The sequence below is a fragment of the Sphaerodactylus townsendi genome, linkage group LG06 (assembly GCF_021028975.2).
Source record: "Sphaerodactylus townsendi isolate TG3544 linkage group LG06, MPM_Stown_v2.3, whole genome shotgun sequence".
Taxonomy (NCBI): domain Eukaryota; kingdom Metazoa; phylum Chordata; class Lepidosauria; order Squamata; family Sphaerodactylidae; genus Sphaerodactylus; species Sphaerodactylus townsendi.
Window position 1 is genome coordinate 8,972,197 of NC_059430.1, and position 25,897 is coordinate 8,998,093.

The following is a 25,897-nucleotide window of genomic DNA, read 5'->3' on the forward strand; positions in this document are numbered from 1 at the left end:
ATCCACTTTCACAACTGTTTACCCAAATTGGATTGTGCTATTCTCTGCACCAGCTACCAAAGGGTCTTTGAGAAGTGGATTGAAGAGGTCATTGTTACATGTGTGGAAGGAGACCTTAGGTATTTATATTATTTATTTATTGGATTGGTACCCCACCCATGATCAGGCTTCGGGTGGCTTACAAACATAGTACACATTAAAATATATCATTAAGGCAAAACGAAAATGATGAAATCAAAAGCCTACATCTACAGATGCGATAAAATATAGCACATTCATTCAGCATATAGCAAACATCTCCCAATCTTTCAATTAATTCTTATCCCAGTAATAAAGGGGACTAAAAGGGCCAGTTGTCACTAAAAACAAACAACAGCGGGGAAGTATACCCTGCCTTTCTCTCCTGCAAGGGGGCTCAAGGTGGCTTACAAACTCCTTCCCCTCCTCTCTCGACACCTTGTGAGGCAGGTGGGGCTGAGAGAGTTCTGAGAGGACTGTGAGTGGCCCAAGGTCACCCGGCAGGCTTCATATGGAAGAGCAGGGAAACAAACCCAGTTCACCAGTTAAGAATTTGCCACTCATGTGGAGGAGTGGGGAATCACACTTGGTTCTCCAGATTAGACTCCGCCACTCCTAACCACTACACTACACTATACTGTGTATCTGTGCTTCCTGATGGGCCAGGGCTTAAGAAGCGTTCCATAAAGGAATAAAAAGACAAAAAGTGTGGTTCAAGTGGATTTGAGAGGGAAGAAGATGGAAGACAAAGAAATCATGTTTACAAAAAAGTTTTTAGAGCAGTTTTTTAAATTGGGATAGCTGAGTGAGAAGCAGACAAAGAAGAGAGAGAGAGGGAGAAGAGGAAGAGGAGAGAGGAAGAGAGAGGGAGGAAGGGAGGGAGAGAGGGGAAGGGAGGAGAGGAGGAAGGAGGAGGTGGTGGTAGTGGTAGTGGTAGTTTGGATTTATACCTCACCTTTCTCTCCTGTAAGGAGACTCAAGGTGGGTAGGTGAGAAAGTTCTGAAGAACTATGACTAGCCCAGCAGGAGTGTAGGAGAAGAGGAGGAATTTGGAGTTATACCCTTATACCAATCTTGATCCTCCTTGATCTCAGATTGCAAATGCCTTAGCAGACCAGGTGCTCGGGAGCAGCAGCAGCAGAAGGCCATTGCTTTCACATCCCTGCAAAGTGATCTCCCAAAGGCACCTGGTGGGCCACTGCAAGTAGCAGAGAGCTGGACTAGATGGACTCTGGTCTGATCCAGCAGGCTCGTTCTTATGTTCTTATACCCTGCTTTACTCAATTATGAGGACTCTCAAAGCACTTTATAACTACCGTTCCTTCCTCTCCCCACAACAGACGCTTTATGAGATAGGTGGGGCTGAGAGAGTTCAGAGAGAACTGTGACTAGCTCAAGGCTACCCAGCAGGCTTCGTGTGGAGGAATCCCACTACACCACGTTGGCTCTCAACCGGCATTCGCACTGCCTGGGCTGCTGTGAGCAGAGAGCAAGCTCAGACTCTTGATAAGCATGATTGCCAAAAGGATTTTGCCTTCCCCCCGCCCCCCATCAAATATTCTTGCACTTGAGTCAGTGCCAGGACGCCATGGCCAAGTTACCATCTGGGAACATCTACCCCTCCTACCTTCCTTTTCATCTCTGTTGAAAACTTGCTGGCTCAACAGCCTTCTGCTCTTCTTTCGGAGATCTCATCATGGTCCCTTTCTTCGCTACCCAGCTATTAACTACTTCTGGGCTTCTTTTATTCTTTGTCGTCGGCTCTCCCCCGGCTCTCCCTTTTAAAACAGGAGAAAAAATCCCATAATCTTCATGGCAGCTTCCTATTCAAATATGATCTCCTCACTCAGCTTTCCAATTACTCCCTTCTTCCTTGCCCAAACCCCCACTGTCATTTTATCCACCCTATTAACTTGGACACTCACCTCCTCATTGTGAATTCATCCTTAATTCCTCTCCTAACCTGATCTTCCCACACCCATTTGAAGTTCATGTTTCCATTCATGTCGGTTCTTCTGGGCTCTCAAACAAACCCTCGAACAGATCTACAGTCTCATACGTGCCATATGCGTAGATCCCAGATTGTTGAGCTTTTTCATAAGTTTTTAACCGATGAGTTTGATTCACTTAGAATCATAGGCTGATTCCACATGGGCTAGAAACAGCAGTGTGAAAACGGTGTGACAGTTGGCCAAGGGGTTTAAGAGCCGTGTAGAGGGTTTATACTGTTTTCCAGAAGCCGTTTTCACACCACTGTTTTGGCCCATACCCGAGGAATCCAGCTCCTTCCCTATCACTCAGAAGTTGGAAGAGGGCCATCCAGTTCACCCCCCTGCAATGCAGGAACACACAATCAAAGCACTCCTGACAGGTGGCCTTCCAACCTCTGGTGAAAAACCTCCAAAGAAGGGGACTCCACCACCCTCAGAGGCAGTGTATTCCACTGTTGAATGGCCCTGACAGTCAGAAAGTTCTTCCTAATATTTAGGTAGAATCTCTTTTCCTTCACCTTGAACCCGTTACTCCTGGTCCAGTCTCTGGAGCAGCAGAAAACAAAGTTTGCTCCCCTCACCAACATGACCTGCACCCAACTTCAAATATCTAAATATGGGTGATCATGCCACCTCTTCCACCTTCTCTTCCTGGAAACTTGTGTAGGAGGTTGTTCCATGGAAGCCAACCTTATGCAAGGAATCCCACTGGGAATCCCCATTGACACATTTCTACAAAGAGTTAACTGTCTCCCTTACCCCCCCCATGATGTAAACACTCACTTGCCCTTTTTGTAGCCTGAATAATGATAGGCCATAAGCCTGACCATATTTGAGATCAGTTCCTAAATCCTGCTGATTTGTGTGTGTGTGTATAATAGGTGGGTGGCTGGGAGGGAGGGAGGGAGGGAGGGAGGGAGGGAGGGAAGGAAGGAAGGAAGGAAGGAAGGAAGGAAGGAAGGAAGGAAGGAAGGAAGGAAGGAAGGAAGGAAGGAAGGAAGGAAGGAGATAGGTAAGAAGGAAGGAAGGTAGGAAGGAAGGTTGGTTGGAAGGAAGGAAGAAGGTAGGTAGGTAGGTAGGTAGGTAGGTAGGTAGGTAGGTAGGTAGGTAGGTAGGTAGGTAGGTAGGTAGGTAGGTAGGTAGGTAGGTAGGTAGAGAGTACATGCTCTGCCTGCAGGTGATTCCACACCTGGTATCGCCAGTTGAAAGAGACACACAGCCGAGAAGGGTCATGAGTTCTGGGCCAGTATGGGTCAGAGTGGCTTCATATGTTTTCCCTGGAGTCAGTGGAAGACTGGTTTTTTTTGTGGTGGTACTGAATTCTCAAGACAAGTTAAGGTTGAGTTAACGGCAGGGTTTTCAAGGCAAGAGATGTTCAGAGGTAGTTTTTTTATTGCCTTCCTCTGCGTTTCTGGCAATGAGCCAGAAAAAAAAGCAAAGGACTCTGGGAGATATCGTGCAGAGGGTGTCATTTTTCATGTGCGGAGGAGCTGATGGAACTACAACTCCAAGACTCCTTCTAACTCGACCAGCAACACTTCTTAAAGCTGCACGGCTGTATATTGTTTGGCTGAGCCAACTCCTGAGTTAGTCAGTTGCGAGCCCAAAGACAGCGACCAGGACTGAACAGGCAATCTGTCTAGTCTGTTGGGGGTGGGGGAAGGGGGAAGGACTTGCCCCACCCAAAACAGCTCCAACTGAGGCAGTGAGAGGGGGGGCTGTGTGTGTGCGGGGGGGGGGGAAGTCTCACTATGCCCGTGGTGGCGAACCTTTGGCACTCCAGATGTTATGGACTACAATTCCCATCAGCCCCTGCCAGCATGGCCAATTGGCTATGCTGGCAGGGGCGTGATGGAGTATGAATCCATACTCTGGAGTAAGTCCTCCCTCTATATCTTACCCAGAGCACTCTAGACAAGCTACCAAGAATTGGGTTGGGGCGGAAGAATAGAGAAAGAGAGAGTTGGAGTAGGGGCAGAAAGGGAATGTGTTCTGGGGATAGGAAGAAAGAGAAGAGTTTGGATTTGTATCCCACTTTTCTCTCCTGTAAGGAGACTCAAGGCGGCTTACAAACTCCTTTCCCTTCCTCTCCCCACAACCGACACCTCGTGAGGTCGGTGGGGCTGAGAGAGTTCTGAAGAACTGTGACTACCCCAAGGTCACCCAGCAGGAATGCAGGAGTGCGGAAACACATCTGGTTCCCCAGATAAGCCTCCGCCACTCAGGTGGAGGCGTGGGGAATCAAACCCGGTTCTCCAGATTAGAATCAACCACTACACCATGCTGGCTCTCAAAGAGGATTACAAGCTCCTTTCCCTTCCTCTCCCCACAAACAATACCTTGTGAGGCAGGTGGGGCTGAGAAAGTTTTTGCTTCATAAAAGTTTTTGCTTCATAAAAAAGCAGTGGCGTAGGAGGTTGGGAGCTTGTGTATCTAATCTGGAGGAACCGGGTTTGATTCCCAGCTCTGCCGCCTGAGCTGTGGAGGCTTATCTGGGGAATTCAGATTAGCCTGTGCACTCCCACACACGCCAGCTGGGTGACCTTGGGCTAGTCACAGCTTCTGCAGACTCCTCTCAGCCCCACCACCTCACAGGGTGTTTGTTGTGAGAGGGGGGAAGAGAACTGAGAGATTATCAACCAGCCTTTAGGTCTCACTGCAGGGAGAGAAGGGAGGGATATAAGTCCAAACTCTTCTTCATCTTCTTCTTCTTCTTCTTCTTCCCTCCTCTCCTCTTCTCCTCCTCCTCCTCCCTCCTCCTCCTCCCTCCTCCTCCTCTCTCTTCTTCTTCCTTCTTCTTCTTCTTCTTCTTCTTCTTCTTCTTCTTCTTCTTCTTCTTCTTCTTCTTCTTCTTCTTCTTCTTCTTGTTTCCAGTCGTTTCTGCCCTGTTTTCAATTCCTATTGACTTTCAGACTTCGTTCAGACCTTACTTTACCATTCATAAGTTGTCACATCTCGTTGATTGTACCTGACTTGCACCTGATTGGACCTGATTGTATCGGACTGTATCTGATTACTTGCGTAATCTGCTATGAATCTTAGTGCAAAAGATGGACTATAAACGACCTAACAAACAAATAAATAAATAGAGGACTCCTGTTAGAAGGTGCGGACTCCCGAAAGGACTATGGGAGGCAGGACTGAGCTCTCCCTGTCATTTGGCAGCAAACAAATGGCAGTTAGCAGCATGGACCATTCAGACTAAGTTCACTGGACTACGTGCGCTCCCTAAAATAATCCAAAACAAACGGCTACATTTCCAGGGACCGTCACGTGAAATGGAGGTTAGCGTTTCCCCACCTTCGCGTGGCAAGTGAGTGTTTTAAAAAGTGAACCGAGAAAGAAGAAATCCAAACGACGGGAAGGGGGAAAAATGACATCCGTCGTCCTTGAAACTGACCGGTTCCCAGTGTCAGATCCGTCTACATTGGAGCCGCGAAGGCAGTGCTAACTAAGTTCCCTCACGGTGACAACTGTAATGGTACCTCCGGAGTCCCTCTCGGAAGGTACAGATCCTTCACTTCGCTACTAGAACACTGACTGGCTAATAACCGGAGATACTGAAGAAAATGAAAACCTTTCATCAAAAGGACGCGCCGATTTACATCAAGCCTTGTAGCGATTCACCCAACTATCTGGTACATGTGTTAGGGCTGTTAATACAAATGTTCCTAAATCTCCTGGCAACTCAGATGCACAACGATGTTTAAGCACCCTATTGATGACAGGACGCCTCATCAAAGCCAGAAATGTTTACAGCTCTTTCCCCCCCCCCACCCCCCTTGCTTAGCTCCCCATATCTGTGATATTACACATAATACATTTCACTCGCGCCGAAGTTACAATTATTTGTGACTGTTCGGTATTTCGGAGGCCTCCGCCATCGCCTGCTGCCTTCGAGAAACCCCTGGGGGGTTAATCGGCAAGCGGGAACTTTGTACTGTTCCCACTCTGTTAATACCAAGCGTTCGGACTGGGGCACACATTAAAAAAGAAATGGGGCGGTACATACTTGATGCCAATACATACGTCAGTGTCCCTTGGTTGCTCACACTTCAGTGCTAAAAACAGGATATATTCTCATTTCTTCAACGAATGAAGACATCTGTGGGGAAGAATGGATCAGCAGATGAACAGTATTCCGCAACGAGCCAAAAAGCCCATTGTGTGTAAAAATACAACAGGCTCTAGAAACGTAATCCTCCCAGGGCAAGAGATGTGGACGGGGAATATTCCAGGACAGGGGTCTGCAATCTGCGGCTCTCCAGATGTTCGTGGACTACAATTCCACAGATGTTCATGGACTACAATTCCACATGGTGGCAGGGGCTGATGGGAATTGTAGTCCAGGAACATCTGGAGAGCCGCAGGTTGCAGACCTCTGCTCCAGGAAATGGCACCTAGCACAAATGCTGAAATTGTGCCCCCAAGCATTGCAGCTGTGCCAAGGAGGGGCCGCAGGGTGCCCATGAAGATGGGGGAGAGTTCTCTGCATCTCCATCTTCTGGGGATCCGGGTTTGATTCCCCGCTACCTAAAGTGGCAGAGGCTTATCGGGTGAACCAGATGTGTTTCCACACTCTTACATTCCTGCTTCTTCTCTTCTTTGAGTCTCCTTACTGGAGATAAAGGTGGGGTGTTCTCTTTGTTTTGGTACGGGTCCCCCACCAATACCCGTCTTAAGCATTTCTTAAAATGTTTCTTTCCCTCCTTTCAGAAACAGTCTGAGAAATGCTTAAGACAGGTCACCCAGTAGACTTCGTGTAGAGGAATGGGGAAAGAAACCAGATTAGAGTCCACCGCTCCTGTGAAGGAGTTGGGGAGTCAAACCCGGTTCACCAGATTAGAGTTGACCGCTCATGTGAAGGAGTGAGGAGTCAAGCCCAGTTCTCCAGATTACTGTCCACCTCTCTTGACCACTACACCGAACTGGTTCTCCAACGTGGGTCTCCCCTTTGTTCTGCTTTATATTTAGGTCTCTATCCTCAATTTAAATTTCAGCTTGGAGAAATCAGAAAAGACTTATTGTTCAATGTGAGAGCTTTCTGGCGGAATCACTTAGATTTTAATGTGGTTCAGACTGTATGGCGATGTTCTAGCAACATTCTTTCCCTGGCGTTTAGCCTGATCATCTGTGGCATGCTAGAGATTCAGATCCTCTGAGATGCTAACGTCCAAATCAGAAAATACTACTAGAAAATAACCCTTCTAATAAGCTCTAGCACCTAAAACTCATATTTCCTACTGGTTTGTGGATGGGTGTCCCAAGTTGCGTTCAAGAGTGGAATTCTTGATTCCCATCTCACCTGTGCTGAAATAACGACCTCCTCCTAATTTATTGTCATATTAAGAGGCAGTTTCAATTAACCAGCTGCGAGGACGGAAGCCATTTCTCAGCCAGCGCATTAGAAGACAGTACAGCAAAGCAGTTTCTAATTGACAGCCCATTACAGCGACGTTTGTGCAAATCTCGATTTTTCTATGAAACTGAGAGAAATCGCTGGGCAAAGAAGAAGAAGAGGAAGAAGAAGAAGAAGAAGAAGAAGAAGAAGAAGAAGAAGAAGAAGAAGAAGAAGAAGAAGAAGAAGAAGAAGAGGAGGAGGAGGAGGAGGAGGAGGAGGAGGAAGAGGAGGAGGAGGAGGAGGAGGAGGAGTTTGGATTGATATCCCCCCTTTCTCTCCTGCAGGAGACTCAAAGGGGCTGACAATCTCCTTGCCCTTCCCCCCTCACAACAAACACCCTGTGAGGTAGGTGGGGCTGAGAGAGCTCCGAGAAGCTGTGACTAGCCCAAGGTCACCCAGCTGGCGTGTGTGGGAGTATACAGGCTAATCTGAATTCCCCAGATAAGCCTCCACAGCTCAGGCGGCAGAGCTGGGAATCAATCCCGGTTCCTCCAGATTAGATACACGAGCTCTTAACCTCCTACGCCAGTGAAGTTCAACAAATCATACCTGGTCACTGTAGGCCTGTGTTGCTTTGAGGGCCCCCTTTCACACAGGGCCAAAGCCTACTCTGAGAACGAGCCTCTCGCACCTTCACTAAATCCGCTTCCGCCAGATTAGATACACGAGCTCTTAACCTCCTACGCCACTGCTGCTCCCAATTCACCCATTGCGCAAGTGTGTGCGTCTATATGTACAAATGAATCTCTGTTCTCTGAAACTCTTGCCAAACTTCATCTAAGTTGATGAATGGCGGCTAGATCATCTATGGCCAGATTACAGACTCTCAACATATGTAGCGACTTGGCTTATCGCACTCAAAGGGAGGTTAAAGAAGAGCACACCCAAAGGGGAGAGAGAGAGAGAGAGAGAGAGAGAGAGAGAGAGAGAGAGAGAATAAACCGAGCACGTGTGCTCCAAATATTGCATTTGTGTCAGAAGCCGGCCTTCATGCTTTAAAATGATAAAAAATTACAATCGATCCTTACAACTGTTGTGTTCATCTTTATTGATCAGGCCCAAGAAAGATAAATCGCTGCCCAAATAAGATTATAGTAAATGTTAGCATCAGAGGGGACCGCCGGCTGATGGAGGCCGATTCATCATCTCAAGCGGTGACCTGTCCGTGCGCACGCCGCCGTCCGTCTGCTTGTCTAATCGCATCCCTATTGATTTTATCTGCAACCACGGGACCTGGATGCGGCTGTCACGGGCGCAGCGAGATTGCTAAATGCAAAGCGGGTCACCGGTGTGAAGGGGATTTCATTTTCATTTTCTGACTAGCCAACGATGATTTATTAAAAAATAAACTACGTCGACTCCCCCCTGCCCGAGCGCGCCCGGGACTTTGCTTTGGAGACAAATGAATTATGAGGCCTGAATAGCGGGAGCAAGCTTGGAACCGAGAGACGGCTGCGCGCTCTCTGATCTCCGTGTGCTCTTTGGACTGTGGTATCTGTTACGCCATTTGTTATCATTTGGGTAAAGGTATGAGGCCCGCAAACACAATTTTACTGTTCTTCTCGGCTTAATGTTTTTTCCGATGATTGTTGTCGATCCCAAGTGAATTCAGAATGGTCTGGGAACGCATAAGGTTTGGATGATTAAACGGCTGCCCTTTTCCCTTTCCTGATGGAGCAGCCTTTCAGTGGCACAAGTTTGCTCACATCATAAGCTGCAGGGAAGGAGTCTTGCTTCTCCTTGGTCTGATATGGCAGAGGAAGACGGGATCGTTTTGTGGGGGGTTTTTTGGCTTTGTTTTCACGCAAAGGAGAGTTTGGATCTATGCCCCAGCTTTCTCTCCTGTAAGGAGACTCCAGGGGGCTTACAAGCTCCTTTCCCTTCCTCTCCCCACAACGGACACCTTGTGAGGCAGGTAGGGCTGAGAGAGTTCTGAGAGAACTGTGACTGGCCCAGGCTCACCCAGAAGGAATGTAGGAATGGGGAATCAAACCCTGTTCTCCAGATTAGAGTCCACCTGCTCTTAATCACTGCACTGCGTGGGCTCTCAATAAATGTGGCTGCACGTATTGTTCTCTGTTTCTACTCGTGCTCATTTCCATTTATCCAGGCAAATGTCACTTTCCGCTGTCTTTGACTTTCCACATCATATAACAAGCATGACTGTTTTGGTGAGAGAGTTCTGAGAGAACTGTGACTGGCCCAAGGTCACCCAGCAGGAACGGAGGAGTGCGGAAACACATCCGGCTCACCAGATAAGCCTCTGCCAACTCAGGTAGAGGAGTGGGGAATCAAACCTGGTTCCCCAGATTAGAATCCACCTGCTCTTAACCACTACACCGCACTGGCTCCAACGCAGTTCTGTTCAAATCGGAAGATTGTCCAGCAGTGCCCGAGGCTTAAGCTGTTATCTGCTGACCCCAAAGAGATTCAGGTTTTATTTTTTTATTTATCATATTTATATACCGCCCTCCCCCAAAGGCTCAGGGCGGTGTCCATCAGTCATAAAAACAATTTAAAACATATAATAATACATAAAATACTAAAACTTGCAGATGGCTTCAACCCCTCCCTCCCCCCTTTTGTGTACCCACGGAGGCCAGATGTTCTTATGGCGAAGTTGAAATCATCCCGGCTGGCCAAACGCCTGGCGGAACAGGTCCGTTTTACAGGCCCTGCGGAAACTCTGTAAGTCCCGCAGGGCCCTGATCTCACCTGGGAGCCTGTTCCACCAGGTAGGGGCCAGAGCCGTAAAGGCCCTGGCCCTTGTAGAGGCCAGCCGGATCGCCTTGGGGCCAGGGATCACCAGTAGGTCCGCCTCCGATGAGTGGAGGGGCCTAGAAAGGCGATATAGGGAGAGACGGTCCCTCAGATAAGCAGGGCCAAGGCCGCGAATGGCTTTGAAGGTCAGTACCAAAACTTTAAACGTGACCTGGTACTCGACTGGCAGCCAGTGTAGTTGGTATAGGACCGGCGTAATCCGGTCCCTAGATGTTGCCCCGGAAAGGAGCCTGGCCCAGGAGTTTTGACCCAGGAAGGCTGGTGCAAGGGAATCAGGTGGTGCAAACGTTGTCACACATGTGGCAAACTCTCCCTTCCCATGCAGTAAAATTTAGCAGCACTTACCGACGTGCCATTTCATTGCATTGGATTGTGTGTCTCCCCACTCACAATTTTGACATTTTTATGTATTTATGTTGGATTTACATCCCGCCCTATCCCTTGAAGGGCTCTTGGCAGGTCACAACACAGTTCGAACATTCCGCCAATATTAAAAATATAAATCCACATTTAGAATTAACCAATTAACAATCGGAAACCATTTAAAATAATTTAAAATAACGCTAAGATTGATGACATAAATTTGTCCTTCCTGCCATCCATCCTTCCCTCCCTCGGAGGCTGAAAGTTGTTTTAATGCGTTCAGATAATCCGGCTGGCTTGTTGGAAAAAAGGATTGGATTGTGAGTCTCCCCACTCATACCGGCCAATCATGTGAAGCTCAGGTAGGAAAACCTGCAGTGCACAGCTAAATATCTCTGTGAAAATGGGTGGCACAGGGTGGCTTCCTTGCAGCCAGGGTGAGTCCTTGCAGCCAGGAGAGTTTTCAGTCTCCAGGGCCCCTTCCGCACTCGCAAAATAATGCGTTTTCAAACCACTTTCACAACTGTTTGCAAGTGGATTTTGCTATTCCGCACAGCTTCAAAGAGCACTGAAAGCAGTTTGAAAGTGCATTATTCTGCATGTGCGGAATGAGCCCAGGTGATGGCTGGAAATCTCCCACTATTGCAAGTGATCTCCAGGGCCCTTTCTGCACCGCAACGGTGTGAGGGTGCGTTGGCGTAAACGACGCCGACGCACCCCCCCCCCCCCCAGGACTGTTCGCATGGACTGTCCCAGGAGGGCGGCAGGCGGCGGCGCAGCCTTCACACAGGCTGTGCCGTCCCTGCAAGCTTACTTCGTCCCCTGGCTTCCTGCTTGTCGCAGAGGCCAGGGGACACGCCCGCACAGGCTGCAGCGACGGCTCTGCAGTCGCAGGCCAGGGGGGCGTGTCCCCTGTCCTCTGCGACGAGCCAGAAGCCAGGAGACGAGGTAAGCTTGCAGGGATGGTGCGGGGGACGTGGCGCCTTCCAGCCGCTGCTGTTCGCACAGCAGCGGTTGGAAGGCGCTCTTTCCGTAAAACCTCGCTCAGGGAGTGAGGTTGGGAAACAGCGGCTTCGCGCTGCTGGGGGAGAGCAAGGGCGGCGCGAACAGTGTTTTTGCCGTCCCTAGGGCGCTGTTTTTGGCCTGTGCGGAAAGGGCCCAGGTGACAGAGTTCAGTTCACCTGGAAAACGTGGCTCCTGTGGTTTGTTGTCAAGAGCTGTGAAATGTGCAGGGGATGGAGCCTTGTTTTCAGTGCATCACAGAACGCCTTCCCTCTGAGTTCCCTGGGCCGGAGAGCGGAGTTTGGTGTTTGCTGCCCACCAAAACACATGGCACATTTTCCCCCCCGACTAAATGCTTTTGGTCTCACTGACAGACGTGTGTCCTTGTTTCCATTCTAACCGCGTAACAGAGCCATAAAGACCATTACATATATATAAAAATTACCACGGAGGCATTATTTCATCTCAAAAATGTCACCGCTTTATAGCCCATTGTCTCAGCGTGCCGCCCGCCCCATAGGGAAGCTGTGACATTTCCAGGTATAGGAGAAAGCATCTCTGCTTCGGGTTCGAGTATTGTGTGCCCTTGATCTTTCAGGAGGGAGGGAGGCCTTGTTGAAAGGACAGTTGTACACTTCTTGGGTTGTACACATCTGGGGTGAGCTGACTTTACAGGGGTGAGGTGTTTGTTGCATGGCTTCACCCCAAACGGGATGCACTTTTGTACAGAAATAAAAAAAAATCTGTGCTGAATCAGCATCCTTGCAGGTGGTGCTGTATTAAGAACATAAGAACATAAGAACAAGCCTGCTGGATCAGACCAGAGTCCATCTAGTCCAGCACTCTGCTACTCGCAGTGGCCCACCAGGTGCCTTTGGGAGCTACCTGCAGGATGTGAAAGCAATGGCCTTCTGCTGCTGCTGCTGCTGCTCCTGAGCACCTGGTCTGCTGAGGCATTTGCAACCTCAGATCAAGGAGGATCAAGATTGGGAGCCATAGATTGACTTCTCCTCCATAAATGTGCCCAAGCCCCTTTTAAAGCTATCCAGGTTAGTGGATATTATTTAATGTTAGCGATGGCCATGTGCTCCATCAACTTAGTTTCAGTGGAGGGCTGGCTTTTGCTCTATGCCTGGAGAAAGGCAAAAACCCACCAGGTTTCCTACCGTATCTGGGCCAAATAAAAATGTCTGCCTGGTGGCCCTTCAGGGTCAGGAAGGAATTTTCCTCGACGCCAAATTCACCAGGAATCCCGGAGATTTTTGTCTTCCTCTGGGCTTAGAAGAGGGATCGCTTTTGGGGGTGAGGAGTGGAACGTGGAAGGGGAGGGAGCTGAGGATTTTCTGCATTTTGCAGGAGACTGATGGTCCTTGAGGTCCCTTTCAAGTCTGTATTTGGGTTTGCAAACAGGCATTCACCAGGAATATAGTCTTAAGTTACCACTGTCGTTGCTTATGTTACTGAAGAGAGATTTTGCATTTAATTTAGAGTTTAAAACATCAACAGCAACAAGCTTAATAATAATAATAATAATAATAATAATAATAATAATAATAATAATAATAATAATAATAATAATAATAATAAGTGCTGCAGAAAGCAGCACTTCTAGGAACTGCACACATTCTACGCAAATACCTCTAATATCCTAGGTCCTTGGGAAGGACTCGATATTCAGAGATGAATTCCAGACACTTGTGCTGTGTTGTTATGTGTATAATAATAATAATAATAATAATAATAATAATAATAAGTGCTACAGAAAGCAGCACTTCTAGGAACTGCACACATTCTACGCAAATACCTCTAATATCCTAGGTCCTTGGGAAGGACTCGATATTCAGAGATGAATTCCAGACACTTGTGCTGTGTTGTTATGTGTATAGTAATAATAATAATAATAATAATAATAATAATAATAATAATAATAATAATAATAATAATAATAATAATAATAATAATAATAATAATAATAATGAACACGAGAAGGTCACTAGATACCGTGATTTGAAAATCGAGCTTCAGCATCTATGGCACAAACCAGCTGAAGTCGTCGTCCCAGTAGTAATCGGCACGCTGGGCGCCATCCCGAAAACACTAGGGCAGCACTTGAAACATCTTCGAATTGACAAAATTAACATCTGTCAAATTCAGAAGGCAGCCGTGCTGGGATCCGCACGAATACTACGCCGATACATTACAACTTCCTAGGCCTCTGGGTGAGGCTCGAATTGTAATGAAGGCCAACAACCAGCTAAAGATCTGGCAGCTGTGAAATCTACAACAACAACAACAACAACAACAACAACAACAATAATCTCTTGTGGCTGGTTCTGGTGGGTTTTCTGGGCTGTGTGGCCGTGGTCTGGTGGATTTTGTTCCTAATGTTTAGCCTACATCTGTGGCTGGCATCTTCAGAGGTGTATCACAGAGGGAAGTCTGCTACATGCTGTGTCCAGAGAGAAGGAAATGTTTGGAGTATATATTGTCCATGTCCCAGGGTGGGGGACCAATCAGTAAGTGTTTGGGTGAAACTTGTTATGCAAAGATGTGGTGTGTAGTCACCCGAAATACAATAATATCAACCACTTCTTTGCATAACAAATTCCACCCAAACACTTACTGATTGGTCCCCCACCCTGAGACATGGACAATATATACCCCAGACATTCCCTTCTCTCTGGACACAGAGACAAGAGAGACCCCCTCACTTCTGCAGGAGTATATCACATACTCTGTAGCTGTGACAAGGTCTACATAGGAACCACAAAACACAGCATTCAGACCCGTATTAAGGAACACGAAAGACACTGTCGGCTTAACCATCCTGAAAAATCTGCAGTCGCAGAACACGTGTTAAACAAAACTGGACATAACATTTTATTTGAGAACACTGAAATTTTGGACAATTCAGAAGCCTACTATGTCAGACTGCACAGAGAGGCCATTGAAATTCCACAAAAACACCAGGACAACTTCAATAAGAAAGAAGAGACTTTGAAGATTAGCAGGGCCTGGCTCCAGCAGTACTTAAAAAATGGACTGGTAACCCCACCCGCAATCCAATGCACTCAACCACACCTTCGCATAGCAAGTTCCACCCAAACAGTAATTGATTGGTTCCCCACCCTGGGACATGGACAATATACCACGCTTTCCATGCTTAGACACAGTGAGAAACAGACTTTTCTCTGTGATACACCTCTGAAGATGCCAGCCACAGATGCAGGCGAAACGTTAGGAACAAGATCCACCAGACCACGGCCACACAGCCCGGAAAACCCACCACAACCAGTTGAGTCCTGCCGTGAAAGCCTTCGACAATACATCTCTTGTGGCCTTTTTGCGTTCCTCTGGGCACAGACCGTCACAATTATAGGGATTTGTCCACCATCAAGTACTAATGACACCACTCGGCACCTGAAAGCTAAAGGATGAAAACACCCCACAGATCCCAAAAATAGATTTCCAAACTTCTTCTTCCTTTTACTCACCAGCATACAGTACAAAATATCAGGCATACACAGATGCCTTCGCGATAAACGTAGACAAGAAAAATGTGTATTAGGCCAACTGCCAACTGCCTCGACAAAGAAAATACACAATAGGCAATAACACTTTTCAGAGTAGTTATTATTTCACCCGGGCTTTATCAAGCCTATTCTTTCCCCGGGGTGGAAGTCACTATATTCAAACCCCTAGGATCGCAGCATATGCGCATCGTCTTTCCAAGACTGTGGTTTCTGCTGCTTTCTCTTGTCACCACTCCATCTTCAAAGGAAAGGCTGTTTTCATCCTGTAGATTTCAGGGGCAGAGTGGTGCGATTATTATCTGTGGGCATAGAGCAGGGGTCACTGGAGGAGTGGAGGGGTTTGTGATTTCTTGCAGGGGTTGGACTAGATGACCCCTGAGGTCCCTTACAGCTCTGTGTTTCTAGATTTCTAAAAGATCCTGTAGGACAGTGATGACGAACCTTTTCGAGACCGAGTGCCCAAACAGCAACCCAAAACCCACTTATTTATCGCAAAGTGCCAACACGGCAATGTAACCTGAATACTGAGGTTTTAGTTTAGAAAAAATGGTTGGCTCTGAGGCGTGTGTTACTCAGGAGTAAGCTTGGTGGTAGTTGTTGGCTTTGCTTTGAAGCGACCGTGCAATTCTTCGAACGGGTGAATCATGACCCTAGGAGGGTTTACTCAGAAGCAAGCCACATTGCCAGCACATTGTCAGCTTACTCCCTGGTAAAGGATCATGCTTTAGTTCTTTGCATGAAAATCAGTGGGGTTTAACGGCACTTAACAGGGTTACCTACACTGCTTCCCCAAAACTAGGTCTTAGGTTTAATGCTAATAATCGAGCCCAGCAGCCCAGGCCAGCCTAGATGTGTGTGTGTGGGGGGGGGGCGATTTCCCCCCACATGATGAACTCTGTACATGCCCACAGAGAGGGCTCTGAGTGCCACCTCTGGCACCCATGCCATAGGTTCGCCATCACTGCTGTAGGAGTTGCATCCTGTTCCTCTTCCTTTGAGTCCCTTTAACCCTGGGGAGGGGGAGAGGGCCCATCATCTGGTTGTGGCCCACCCACCCTGGTGGCAGGGGGAAGAGGTTAAGGAGGAAGAGGAAAGGGAGAGGGTCTGTCATCTGGCCGTGGCCCACCCACCCGGGCAGGAGGGGCAGGGGGACTTCTTACCACTCACAAATGCAACTAAGGTAACCAGCCTTTGGGGAAAGGAGGCGTCATTGTATAGCCTGATCTCATCAGATCTTGGAAGCTAAGCACGGTCAGTACTTGGAAGGGAGGCCACCAAGGAAGACTCTGTAGAGGAAGGCAACGGCAAACCACCTCTGCTTCTCATTCGTCGTGAAAGCCCTTTGCTGGGGTCACAATAAGTCAGTTGTGACTTGATGGCAGATATACACCGCCGGTGTGGGAGGGGGTCTCATTGGCGCCGACCCCCTCCGTTCGCAGCCTGGGGGTTCACCTGGATTCGTCTCTTTCGATGGAGACCCAGGTGGCCCACATAACCCGGGTTGCGTTTTTCCACCTTCGTCAGGCCCGTCGGTTGGCTTCCTTCCTCTCCAACACGGACCTAGCCACTGTGATCCATGCAACGGTCACCTCCAGGCTAGACTATTGTAACTCTCCCTACGCGGGCCTTCCCTTGCGTTTGATCCAGAAACTGAAACTGGTCCAACATGCGGCAGCTCGCCTGCTCACAGGGAGCGCCTATCAAGATCATATTCAACCTGTGTTGCGCCACCTGCATTGGCTCCCAGTTGAATTCCGAATCATCTTCAAGGTGTGGGTGTTGACCTTTAAGGCCTTACTTGTGACCCTGGGACCCTCGATACCTTCGGGACCCGCGCTGTTATATGTCCCCAGTCCTGACCTCTGCGCTTCGGCCAGGAAATGAATTTACTGGTGGTCCCTGGCCCCTCAATGATGCGGCTGGCCTCCACTTGGGCCAGGGCCTTTACGGCTCTGGCACCGGCCTGGTGGAATAACTCTTCCTCAAGCTGTTTGGGCCCTGCGGGATTTGGGTGATTTCCGCAGGGCCTGTAAGACTGAGTTGTTCCACCGGGCCTTTGGAGAGACCAGCCACTGAGTGTGCCCCCTCCCCCACTGTTCCATATGGGTCTTGTTCCATGTGAGCCCTAATATCATCGGGTGTTATCATCTCCCCTCTCTCCTCTTTTTCTGGGAGAGATTTAGTTATGGTAAGCACTGACTTTTGTGAGATGCCTAAGTTAGGAAGTAATCGCTGTTTTTAATTGATATTTGTGATAATTATGTTTTAATGATTTTATGTACACTGTTTGTGTTGTTCACTCAGAGCCCAGAGCCCTCTGGGGATGGGGCGGTATATCAAGTCGAAAAAATAAAATAAATAAATACACGTAGCCACCTTTTGCTATGCTGTCTTCGGTCATTGCCTCGACCAAGAACGGGTCAGAGTTCTTGAGCATCGGAAATATGAAGACATATGAAGAAATATGACATACAGCTTTCTTATTTCACTTAAGCAGCCTTTCATTTTATGCTTGTTTTTTGGTTTTGTAAAGACTATCGTGTCTTTCTCTCTGCATGGCAAGAGCTTTGAACAACCCGAAGGGGACATCAAGGACGGTCAAGAATAGTTTAGGACAGTGATGGCGAACCTATGGCACGGGTGCCAGAGGTGACACTCGGAGCCCTCTCTGTGGGCACACGCACACAGAGTTCGTCATGTGGGGGGAATCACCCCCCCCCCCACACACACATCTAGGCTGGATGCAGAGGCCACTGGTCACGGGCCACTTCCAGCCACGATCTTTTGGCGCTTTCTGCTGGTGAGCAGGGAGGACTCGGCTGGCGGGCCTGGTGCCTGTGCTCCGGGTGGCTGCTGCCTTGGGGTGGGGGGAGGCGCAGAGGAGGTAGAGATGCTAGAGAGGCACAGAGCAGTGCACAAGAGACTTGCTGGAGGCTAGAGCAGGCTGGCCCCTGCTCAAGCGTGTGGGGCGGACGAAGAGGGAGCCAACCAGTTTTTTCTAAACCAAAACCTCAGCATTCAGGTTAAATTGCCAGGTTGGCACTTTGCAATAAATAAGTGGGGTTTGGGTTGCAATTTGGGCACTCGGTCTCAAAAAGGTTCGCCATCACTGGTTTAGGAATTCAGATACGTGGGTGCCGTTTTGCTCGGCTGAGTGTTGTAGGTTGACAACTTTTTTTGTTTTTGTTTTTTTCAGTCCTGGGCGGGGCTAACAGCGGTAAGAGAAATAGTCACACCCTATTGTGAGCGCCTGCTGTTGTGATTGGCTGAGGTTCAGTGAAGTCACAAAGCCCAGAGTGGGAAGGAGGAGGGCAAACCGGACGCAGGGCCTGGAGACCATGGCTGCTGGGTGTGAAACAGGGCTCGGGGGTTGGGATCAGAGCAGCTGGAAAACAAAGGGAAACAGGGGGCCTCGTAAGCAAGGAGCCATTGAAGAAGGTGACACGGTACGGTTGCCAACTCCCATCTTTCGAAATGCCTAAGGAAGGTTACATTTTGGGGGACGGAGGGACTTCAAAGGGGTATCGTGCCATAGAGTTCACCTTCCAAAGCGACCCATTTTTTCCAGGTGAAATGATCTCTGTTACCTGGAGATCGGTAGTAATCTCCAGTCGCCACCTGGAGGTTGGCACCCCTAGGCCATAGAGGGCTGGCTCGGGGGGGGGGGGCAAGGCTAACAGAAGCACGGTGTTGGAAAGCGCTGTCAATTTACAACTGATTGTGACCCTGTAGGGCACAGGTGTCAAACTCGCGGCCCTCCAGATGTTGTGGACTACAGTTCCCATCATTCCCTGCCAGCATCATGCATCATATAACAGAGGTGGTTTCCATTTCTTGCCTCTGTGTAGCAACCCTGGGATTTTATGATGGTCTCCCATCCGAGTACAAACCAGGGTTGCTTCTGCTTAGCTTCCAAGGTTTGATGAGACCAATTTGCCTGGGCTACACGGTGAAAGAAGGGGGAACTGTTCCAAAATAGCAGTTACCGATTCTCTGGTTTAAAAAGCATTAACCTTTTCAGACCAAGAATGTGCAGACAATGTTAGCTGCTGCTTATAATTATGCTGGGTAAAACGTAAATAACGTAGGTTGCAGAGCGTCTTTGGGTTTTCCGGGACTGATTGAATTTCTCCCCAAAACACTTTTACTGTTGCAGAGAAGCTTGTAATATGCTTTGCAATTCACACTTCATCTCTTTTTCGCTCCCTGCTCCTTTTCAGAGCGCGCAATTCTACAAAGTCACGACAGAGGAATTCCAAAAGGCCGTCAACGAGGTAGACGCCAGATTCAAGTAAGACCTTTTCCCTCTCGTATTATTTTTTGAAGGTCATGAATCTGATTTTAGCTTTTGTGTGTGTAAAAGTGGAAAGAGCGCCTCAACGTCTCTCTCTCTCTCTCTCTCTCTCTCTCTCTCTCTTTCTGGTTGAAAAGTGAAATAAAACAGGCGTAGGTATTGGTTCCTGAAAGGAATTGCCATATTATTCAGCCCTGCTTAGAAATTCAAAGCATTCGCAAACTCTTAGTATAGATATGATACTGTATTGAGAGTATTGCTGAATCTCTGAACGAGGGCACATGTTTTAGATGCCGAAGTCCTGAGCGTACATACTTTTTAAACAAAATTCTACCATGTAAACTTTATTAGTGTGGGTTTTTTTTCCCCAATCAAGTCACAGCTGACTTAGAAAGACTCTGTAGGATTTTCAAGTTAAGAGACATTCAGAGGTGGTTTGCCATCGACTGACCCTGTGTCGTGACCCTGATGTTCCTCGGTGGTCTGCCATCTAAATACTAACCATGGGCAACTCCTGTTTAGCTCCTGTTATGTGACTAAATCAGCCCGGAGCTATCCGGGTCAGGGCACTGGTGGGGTACTGACGTTTATGCTAGAACGTGAGCCTGTTGTGTATAATTTTAGAATGTAGCACATCTTTGTCGCGCGAGGTACAGCTCTTTGTTTGAAAAGGCTGCAGAAATAATGATTGGCGCAATTGTGCGGAGCCGCTTCCCTTCCCGGTGTTGCTTTGTAACGTATTGAAATCAGCAGTTTAATTCTGTCCTCGGTGGTGAAGGTCGGGTTATATTATCTTTCCTTGGGAGGGTTAAATGAAGATCCGCTAATGAGGGTTGGGGGGGGGGGGAATAGCGCTGGCCCCCGGCTTTTCTCCTGCTTCTATTAATGTCTGCAAGAAAGCCTCATCCATCATGTTTTGTGGCTTTCCTTTTAAAAAAAAAAATCTAGCCCCCTTTTCCTGCCGTCATCTGATTGCCACTGTCAATAAGAAGACCGAGACCGGTATTCTATTGTGGTCCACGAGTCTGTGATTGCCGAACAGTTCTTGGCCCTGAAGACAACCTCTCTTTAGAGCCGCTATAATAACTTGATAAAGATCATAAAGGAGGCCTTCAGGCAGCGCATTGCTCTAGTCAGCCTACCCACAATGCCTGTCTCAAGGATGAGATCTTGTTTGTGTTTTCCGGCGTGTGTTCCGATAGCGAACCTTTCGAGAACCTCGTCGCTGTGAAGGGAGTGTGTCATGAATCTGAACATATGAACATAACAAAAGCTGCCTTTTGTTCGTCAGCCCAGGCAAGTGTGCTCCCGGCATCCGCTACCTACTGTCATGGCGATGGCCTGAAATGCAGGGGGACAGTTAAGAACATAAGAACTAGCCTGCTGGATCAGACCAGAGTCCATCTAGTCCAGCAGTGGCCCACCAGGTGCCTTTGGGAGCTCACGTGCAGGAGGTGAAAGCAATGGCCTTCTGCTGCTGCTGCTCCTGAGCACCTGGTCTGCTAAGGCATTTGCAATTTCAGATCAAGGAGGATCAAGATTGGTAGCCATAGATCGACTTCTCCCGCCGTCAATCCAAACCCTTTTTAAAGCTATCCAGGTTAGTGGCCATCACCACCTCCTGTGGCAGCATATTCCAAACACCAATCACACGTTGCGTGAAGAAGTGTTTCCTTTTATTAGTCCTAATTCTTCCCCCCAGCATTTTCAATGGATGCCCCCTGGTTCTAGTATTGTGAGAAAGAGAGAAAAATTTCTCTCTGTCCACATTTTCTACCCCATGCATAATTTTATAGACTTCAATTATATCCCCCCTCGGACGTCTCCTCTCCAGACTAAAGAGTCCCAAACGCTGCAGCCTCTCCTCATAAGGAAGGTGCTCCAGTCCCTCAATCATCCTCGTTGCCCTTCTCTGCACTTTTTCTATCTCTCCGATATCCTTTTTGAGATGTGGCGGCCAGAACTGAACACAGTACTCCAAGTGCGGTCGCACCACGGCTTTATATAAGGGCATGACAATCCTTGCAATTTTATTATCAACTCCTTTCCTAATTATCCCCAGCATAGAGTTTGCCTTTTTCACAGCTGCCATGCATTGAGTTGACATTCCCATGGAACTATCAACTAAGACACCCAAATCCCTTTCCTGGTCTGTGACTGATAGCACTGACCCCTGTAGCGTGTATGTGAAGTTTGGATTTTTTGCCCCTATGTGCATCACTTTGCAGTTTGCTACATTGAACTGCATTTGCCATTTCTTAGCCCACTCACCTAATTCATCAAGGTCCGCTTGGAGCTCTTCGCAATCCTTTGTGGTTCTCACCACCCGACATAATTTGGTATCATCTGCAAACTTGGCCACCACGTTACCCACCCCTACTTCCAGGTCATTTATGAATAGGTTAAGATCACAAGGATGCTGTGGCACACATCATCAGAACTCACTCGGCGTCTCATGAAAGCATGCCAAGAGGGGATTCTAGAGACCCAGAACTGAATAGCCTTGAAGGACAGTAAGAAGAAGAGCCAATGATTACATAGCCTTGTTTGGGATGCTCTCCAGGGGTGGCCAACCTATGGTTCTCCAGATGTTCATGGACTACAATTCCCATCAGCCCCTGCCAGCATGGCCAATTGATGGGAATTGTAGTCCATGAACATTTGAAGCGCCAATGGTTGGCGACCCCTACTCTAGGCTGATCTTGCATTGAGTAGGGCAGAGGCGTCCAACCATGTTGCTTCAGATGTTCATGGACTACAATTCCCATCAGCCCCTGCCAGCATGGCCAATTGATGGGAATTGTAGTCCATGAACACCTGAAGCGCCAGAGTAGGACACCCCTGGAGTAGGGGGTTGGACTAGGTGGCCTGGATGGCCGCTTCCAACTCTATGATTCTAGGTGAGGGCCCCTTCCAACCCTATGATTCTAGGTGGTGAGCTGGGAGAAAGAAAACTCAACCCGCAGCATTGCCAGTGTGACATCACTTACCATAGAGTTTCTGGGGATTCCTAAAGTCACCTAACGTTCTATCTGGGTTTTTCCTGAGAGTGACATCATCCCAGTATCAATACCACCACCACCACCATTTTCCTACCTTCAGCCCTCCCACCAATAGCCAGGCTCGTCCTGACAACCCTATAAATATCACTCAGTTTCATTTTCCAAAGAAAGAGGGGCCTTTGTTCTCTGCTCTCCCCCTGGCAGAGTTTTGGAAACTCAGAGGAGTAACCCATATTCATAACTGTCTTTGGAATGTGTTTTGACCTAAGTAGCATTATGCAAGATGTCAGCTCAGCACTAAGCCAAGGTCACATGTCTGTGGCCTGCCTGCCTGATTGGTGTTTTCCTGAAGCCTCGCCCACTTCCCTATTCCGTTCAAGAGTTCCGTTCAAGAGTTCCATTCCATTCAAGAGTTCCATTGACACTGAAAAGACCAACACGATTCCCAGGGAATAGACTTTTGAGCCCCAAAGCTGTCTTGACCAAATATGCAAAGGCATCTGATCTGACGAAGGGAACTTGGACTCTCGGAGGTTTATACCCTGGAAATCTTGTTCGTCTTCTGCTGCTGGGCTCAAATCTTGCCCTTGAACTGCGAACCAACACACCCGCCCGCCTGAAACTTTTCTCCTCCAGGCTCTTTGAGTTTGAGAAACAAGAAGGCACCAAGGAACAACCATAAGAACTATACTGGAGACCGCTGGTCATGCTAACCTCCCTTAACTGTAAAAATTACAACAGTATAACTTGGCGAAGCACTTTGAGCATTCAAAGGGTGATATGAATGAAGTTTTATAAATGCGGCATGGGAGAAGGAGTTACATGCGCCCGTTTGGTACTGCTTGCAGTCAGCGCACATGACTTGTGGGAGTCCCAGGGGGTGGTCTGTGCACAAATTTATGCGTTAAACACACACTTTCTCCCTCTCTCTCGCCGTACTTTCAACATTCTGCGTCTACGTCCACTGACTATATTTGAGGAATTATGGCTAAACTCAGATGCTGAGTATTTAATGCTACCGGACACATTTTTGCTGTTCATTTAGGATAAGGTGACCAGATTTTCACCTTTTTAAACCGGGACTCGTGAGCGCGCGCGGCTGCAGGAGCGCACTGCCTTTTGGGGCACTCCCCTTTTTCCCACCCTGTGACATGGCGGGAAAAGGGGAGCGCCCCAGAAGGCAGGGCGGCAGCCTTCCAAAAATCGGTACAGTTTAAAAAACCAGCGGGATGCGGGACAAATTGGTTTAAGGCGGGACTGTCCCGCCAAAAGCGGGACGTCTGGTCACCTTGATTTAGGAGGCAGATTTTCATATGATTTTGAACATCTTAATTTCTTAATTAAGAAAATAATTTCCTTAACTAACAGGGAAGTTGGAAGAATTGGATTGGGGGGCAAGATACCTTTGTGCCTGCCTTCGAACACAAAAGTTAGAGAAGGCCATCACAGTTCTCTCAAGAGTTTCAGCCGGTATTCTTAACCGGCTCTGGAACGTGGCTTGAATCTAAGCAGATTTTTATTTATTAAATTTATTTTTTATTTATTAAACTTTTATACCGCCCCATCCTCTAGGGGCTCTGATTTATGCACAATTTGGTGCCAAGCTGACGAGCGATGCTCTTCTTCTGCTGTCTCGTGTTCAATTTAATCGAACGTGAGGACTGGAGACAGGGTTTGTGGTTTTTTTTTGAGCCAAAGTGCTTTTAAGAGCATGTTTAATTGCCTGTAAAAGGCGAATTAAATAAGGTTGAACTGCTAAATTTGTAATTCTGCTAAATGCGTAAACCAGTGTGCTGCATGTCAGTGTGACTTCAAGTTGGGAGTGTGAGATTAATAGAACTAATTGCGATATTGTTACAAAGCAGCACTGCTTAATAATGGCAAACATGCCTGGAATTTTTAGTAAGTTTCCCACTGGAAGATTGACTTTCTACTTCGGTTTGTAAACTGAGGCTTTGCGTATGAGGCCTACTTTTGCTTCTTCTGGCCATGGTTGTTGTTGTTGTTGTTGTTATTAATTTATTATACTTGTATACCGCCCTCCCCCGGAGGGCTCAGGGCGGTGGACAACAAAATACATGAATAGAGCACAGATAAAATCAATAAATACTGAAATTAATTAATAATAGTTATGGCTCTATACTCATTAAAACTAACCCCATTAAAATGCAGCTACCAAATATCAAGCGTAACAGATGGCGACCTACTATCGGATCCCCTAAAAGAAGGGGGGAGGGTGGGCGGCAGGATCCACTGATGTTATGAGGAGGGGGGCCATCAGCGGCCGGCCTCCCCAAAGGCCCGGTGGAACAGCTCAGTCTTGCAAGCCCTGCAGAACTCATTAAGATCCCGCAGGGCTCGCACAGCTGGAGGAAGAGCGTTCCACCATGCAGGGGCCAGAGCCGTAAAAGCTCTGGCCCAGGTGGAGGCCCGCCGCATCATTGAGGGGCCAGGGATCACCAGCAAATTGGCCTCTGCTGAGCGCAGAGGCCGATTAGGGACATATGGTACCGTAGTCCCGTAGGTACGGAGGTCCCAGGCCGCGCAAGGCCTTAAAGGTTAACACCAATACCTTGAAAATGATTCGGAATTCGACCGGTAATGATGTCATTATGATGACTCTTCCATACGTCATATGAGTTGAGCATAGATTCCTGCACCGGAAAGAAGCAGGTCTACCGAAATGACCCAATCGTGACTTTTCCCATCCTTCCTCCTGCACATGAATACCAAACAAGCTTTAATTTAATTTGCTTACCAAATTTATATCCTGCCTTTCTGGCCTGCGAGGCCACTAACAACTTTTAACACCCACGGCAAAGAAAATCGCAGTTTAAAACCCATTGAAATCAGTCCCCCTCATATTATTATTAAAACAAAACACATTATTAAAACAAAATAAAGACAGAGTTGAAATGCATGCAAAGACATTAAAACGGTAATTAAAAAGGAGGGATCATTGAGCGAAAGGTGTCGGCGTGCGACTTGGTGCCCATGTCGTGGACTCCTGCCATACAGATAGTTAGAATCATAGGGGATATGATTGAAGTCTATAAAATTATGCATGGAGTAGAAAATGTTGACGGAGAGACATTTTTCTCTCTTTCTCACAATACTAGAACCAGGGGGCATCCATTGAAAATGCTGGGGGGAAGAATTAGGACTAATAAAAGGAAACACTTCTTCACGCAACGTGTGATTGGTGTTTGGAGGTGGTGATGGCCACTAACCTGGAGAGCTTTAAAAAGGGTTTGGACAGATTTATGGAGGAGAAGTCAATCTATGGCTACCAATCTTGATCCTCCTTGATCTCAGATTGCAAATGCCTTAGCAGACCAGGTGCTCGGGAGCAGCAGTAGCAGCAGAAGGCCATTGCTTTCACCTCCTGCAGGTGAGCTCCCAAAGGCACCTGGTGGGCCACTGCGAGTAGCAGAGTGCTGGACTAGATGTGCTGGACTAGAGTGCTGGACTAGATGGACTCTGGTCTGATCCTGCAGGCTAGTTCTTATGTT

At 47.9% G+C, this 25,897-nt stretch overlaps 1 protein-coding gene across 1 annotated transcript in view; it reads left to right on the plus strand.

The window, feature by feature from the left end:
- CHCHD3 (coiled-coil-helix-coiled-coil-helix domain containing 3) overlaps positions 1–25,897 on the plus strand; it is a 332,230-nt gene that overhangs the window by 244,211 nt on the left and 62,122 nt on the right. The window contains exon 5 of the mRNA XM_048501477.1: positions 19,310–19,380. Within this exon, the coding sequence (XP_048357434.1) occupies positions 19,310–19,380 (71 nt within the window). The remainder of the gene's footprint in view (positions 1–19,309; positions 19,381–25,897) is intronic.